This window comes from Arachis ipaensis, chromosome B02, assembly GCF_000816755.2.
Source record: "Arachis ipaensis cultivar K30076 chromosome B02, Araip1.1, whole genome shotgun sequence".
Classification (NCBI taxonomy): Eukaryota; Viridiplantae; Streptophyta; class Magnoliopsida; order Fabales; family Fabaceae; genus Arachis; species Arachis ipaensis.
Window position 1 is genome coordinate 6,498,610 of NC_029786.2, and position 3,631 is coordinate 6,502,240.

Genomic DNA, 3,631 nt, shown 5'->3' on the forward strand with positions numbered 1-3,631 from the left:
AAAGGGGTAGTCACGAATGTATTGTTTTCTTTAACACCTACACACTGCACACTAACTTGCTCTTTCTTCTTCCTTTATAGATTTAAATAGACACATTCACAGGCATTAACATAGCTTAATTAATTAGTAGCAATGATGCATATTATTATTGGTTTAGAACTTCTTGTGTTCTTACCTTTTTCTTGTTCTCTCCAACCACCTAATTTGCTTCCAAATCCTTGCAATGAAACTTGTGGAAAACTCCATGTTCCTTTCCCATTCTTTGTCAACTCTTCTTGTGCCTCAATCTCAACTTCTTTCAACCTTTCTTGTTCAAACTCCTCTAACCTTTTCCTCAAAATTGATTCACAAAGTTACAAGGTTTTAGAGTTCTTCAATGATGGCTTGTTGGTGGACTTTCCAGGTAGGTATCTATATATACCATCTCAGTCGTTTGAATAAATTTTAAGCACAAAATCGATCATTTACACGAATATATTCTTTTTAAAATTTAGTAGATCTTTTAAAATTTGATATTGTTTAATTTGTATTAGTACAACATGATTTTTGCAGTGTTACGAACACTTTGTAATCCTTCGTACAACATAAAACTTGGCTGTAGTTTTATTAATAAAACATAGTTTCTACACATACCGTGTGTTATGAACACTCTGTAATCCTTCAGCAGGCGCATCGTCGTCTTCGACTTGCCGAATGTACAATGACTTGAACTCATTTGGGAAAAGTTTTGAAGGAAAAGATGAAGATCAGTATGGAATCTCATTGGACAATGTTGTTGGACTCTATGATTGTGATGACTCCTCAGTATGCAAACCAGATTGTGAAACAATTGAGCTTCCAGGGTGTGATGGAAGTGGCAACAACCTTGGATGCTGTTATCCACTGAGTGATCATAGCATATGGCACAGTGGTGAAGGGTTCTCAGTGTTCTCTGAATTTGGATGCAGAGGGTTCTCAAGTTGGGCTGTTGTTAGAGGATCTAATTCAGGAAAACATGGGGTGAAGTTGGAATGGGGTGTTCCTTTGAAGAAGAATTCATCATCAATGGAGAAAGTTTGTGATTTCAATGCAGAAATGGTGAATGCTAGTTCAGTTCAAGGTGCAGTTAGGTGTGTTTGTCAAGATGGATTTCTTGGTGATGGTTTTCTTAATGGATCAGGATGCTTGCAATGTCAGTATTTTTCTGATCCTTTTTACTATTATTATTTTTTTTATTAATAATGATGCAGCCATCTTAATTTACATAACACAAGTGTTACAGTATTTAATTATGTAAAAGCATGTTAGTAAAAATAATTATCTTTTATATTGACGGATATAATTAGACAACTGAATAACATATTTTACACCGTCATTATATTAAAAATTAAACTCATCTAATTATTAGATATTTTAAGAAAATTTCAAAATTTTCTATATCATTAGTATACCTATATATTTATTATCTTTGTGAAAATGTCACAAACAAAATGCTCAGAAATCCCAACATATGAACTTACCTCTTGAGTTTTGTTTTTTTGCCATTACTTGCTTCAATGCACATAGAAAATCAAGTTAAAATGGTTGAACAACATAGAATCTTAGGCTTAGATGCATCAGCTGAATTAAGTAAGAGATTCACTCAATTTTCTGTTCATCTGATTCTTCATAAAAAGAGCAAATTAATTACTTCTTTCTTTCTCTATTCATATATATTGACTTTTTGCATTGCAGCTTGTATGAAGAATGGACAGGAAGCATATGGAGACAACTGTTACATCAAAAAACATGATCAAAGGAAAATGCTCATCATTGTAGGTAAGTGGCATGTCATTATAATTTTGATAATTTTGTTTTCATGTCTCCGTATTTTTCTCTCAGTGCTTGTAAATAATGCAGTCAAAACAACAGAGAAATTCTGTCTTTTTCTAAACAAATTTGTATGTCATAATGTCTGTTCTGTTTTGTGACAGTTACCAAATGTGTCCACACTTTCCTTTGATCTTATGATGCAGGAATCCTGGGTCCATTTCTCATTGTTGCTTCATTGATTACACTATTCTATCTTCTCAAAAAACCAGCAACAAAGCCAGGAATGTTTGACACAGAGCAGGCCTATTACCACAGCATTTCGTTCCGAAAACCGAATCGAACTCGCCTGTTCAGCCACCATGATCTAGACAAAGCCACCAAAGGTTTTGAAGAAGGACAGAAGCTTATGAGTGGAGCAGCCGGGTCGATTTTCGCCGGAGTTCTGGGCGACGGATCCCACATAGCAGTTCAGAAGCTAAAATGTGAGAATGAGAAGGACATAATCCAAGTTGTATCACAAATTGAGATTCTATCAAACATTGTGCATAGGAACATGGCTTGTGTTCTTGGATGTTGCATTGAATCTAGTTACACTCCTCTAGTGGTTTATGAGTACCCTGCTAATGGAACATTAGAGGAGCATTTGAATCATGAATTCAAAGGAAATAATGGAATTGGTTTGGATTGGTATAGAAGATTGATCATAGCTACTGAAACAGCTTACATTCTTGCATTCTTGCACTATGAGAATTCCCCTCCAATTTTCCACAACAATCTAAAATCTAGCTGCATTTTCTTGGATGATGATCTCTCAGTCAAGATTGCAGGGTTCGGCCTACTCAATTCTAAATTCAAGTATGAATCTCATCACTTTTGCAAGAATGATGTCTATGACATGGGATTGCTTCTACTTGAGATCATCTCAGGCTCAAACTCGACTCACCAGAAGTCTCCGCCTACGTCGGCTTTGGAGAAAATAAGGGATGGGAAGCTAGAAGAGATTGTTGATCCTCTCCTTTCGTATCACGAGATGGCGCAGCTCCGGCGAGATCAGGTGCAGATTGTGGCAGACCTTGCAACAAGGTGTATGCTATTTGGTGGAGATGGAAAGATTGGAATGGTTGATGTTGTAAGAGAATTGGTGCACATAACAAAACAGAGTGGTGATGCTGGCAATTTGAATTTCTTGGAGGAAACATTCTCAAATTCAAGCCTTCTTCAAATGATTTCAATGTCTCCTGATTCTATCATTGTTCATTGAAATCTCTTTCAAATTTAGTAACATAAAAAATGCATAACTATTAACTACCAAGCCCAAAAGTGTATGTGTGCTTTAGAAATCACCTATGGCTATTATTATTGTAAATTCTTAAGAAAGGAGATACTCACTTGACAACATCTTTACATAAAGATGGCATTGTGAATCATTAGATGATTTGATTAAACATATTCGGTCAAACATATTAAATTATCTAACAATTCATAATATTATCTTTACGTTAAGATATTATCACGAGAGTATCCACTTATTAAAAATTTACATTAAAGTTATATAAGCAAGTGACTCTAAAAAGTGGTAGGTGAGTTATATCTGATTCCTATCAAATTAATGTATCTATCAATTGTTTTCTGCATTAACCTATAAGATATTACTTTTTGTTTTTTTCCTAATTTATTTAGGAAAAGAGATTATCTTTTTTCAAGTGTAATTAGATTTGCTCTTATAGAAATACATCAATAGATAAATAGAAGTTACAGTAAATATTTTCCATGATCTATATTCGAGTACTGACTTTTTTGTTTCTACTTTTAAGAATCTTGTTTGTTTTAAGGGATACTC

General features: G+C 34.3%; 1 protein-coding gene across 2 annotated transcripts; it reads left to right on the forward strand.

The window, feature by feature from the left end:
• Positions 36 to 3,448, forward strand: LOC107626707 (probably inactive receptor-like protein kinase At2g46850). 2 transcript variants are annotated; one of them, XM_021115307.1, is made up of 4 exons: positions 36 to 403; positions 665 to 1,171; positions 1,714 to 1,797; positions 1,995 to 3,448. In XM_021115307.1, the coding sequence occupies exons 1-4, from the start codon at positions 133 to 135 to the stop codon at positions 3,050 to 3,052; spliced, it is 1,920 nt and encodes a 639-aa protein (XP_020970966.1). In that variant the 5' UTR covers positions 36 to 132; the 3' UTR covers positions 3,053 to 3,448. The 2 variants fall into 2 exon arrangements, with proteins under 2 accessions (XP_020970966.1, XP_016185091.1); XM_016329605.2 differs by having other exon boundaries at positions 668 to 1,171.

What these genes read in the sequence shown, in the direction of transcription:
- LOC107626707 (XM_021115307.1), top strand. Translation starts at nt 133, where the DNA reads ATGATGCATATTATTATTGGTTTAGAACTTCTTGTGTTCTTACCTTTT. An exon ending in CTTGTTGGTGGACTTTCCAG is followed by an intron (nt 404 to 664) that starts GTAGGTATCTAT and finishes GTAATCCTTCAG; the next exon opens with CAGGCGCATCGTCGTCTTCG. An exon ending in TGGATCAGGATGCTTGCAAT is followed by an intron (nt 1,172 to 1,713) that starts GTCAGTATTTTT and finishes TTTGCATTGCAG; the next exon opens with CTTGTATGAAGAATGGACAG.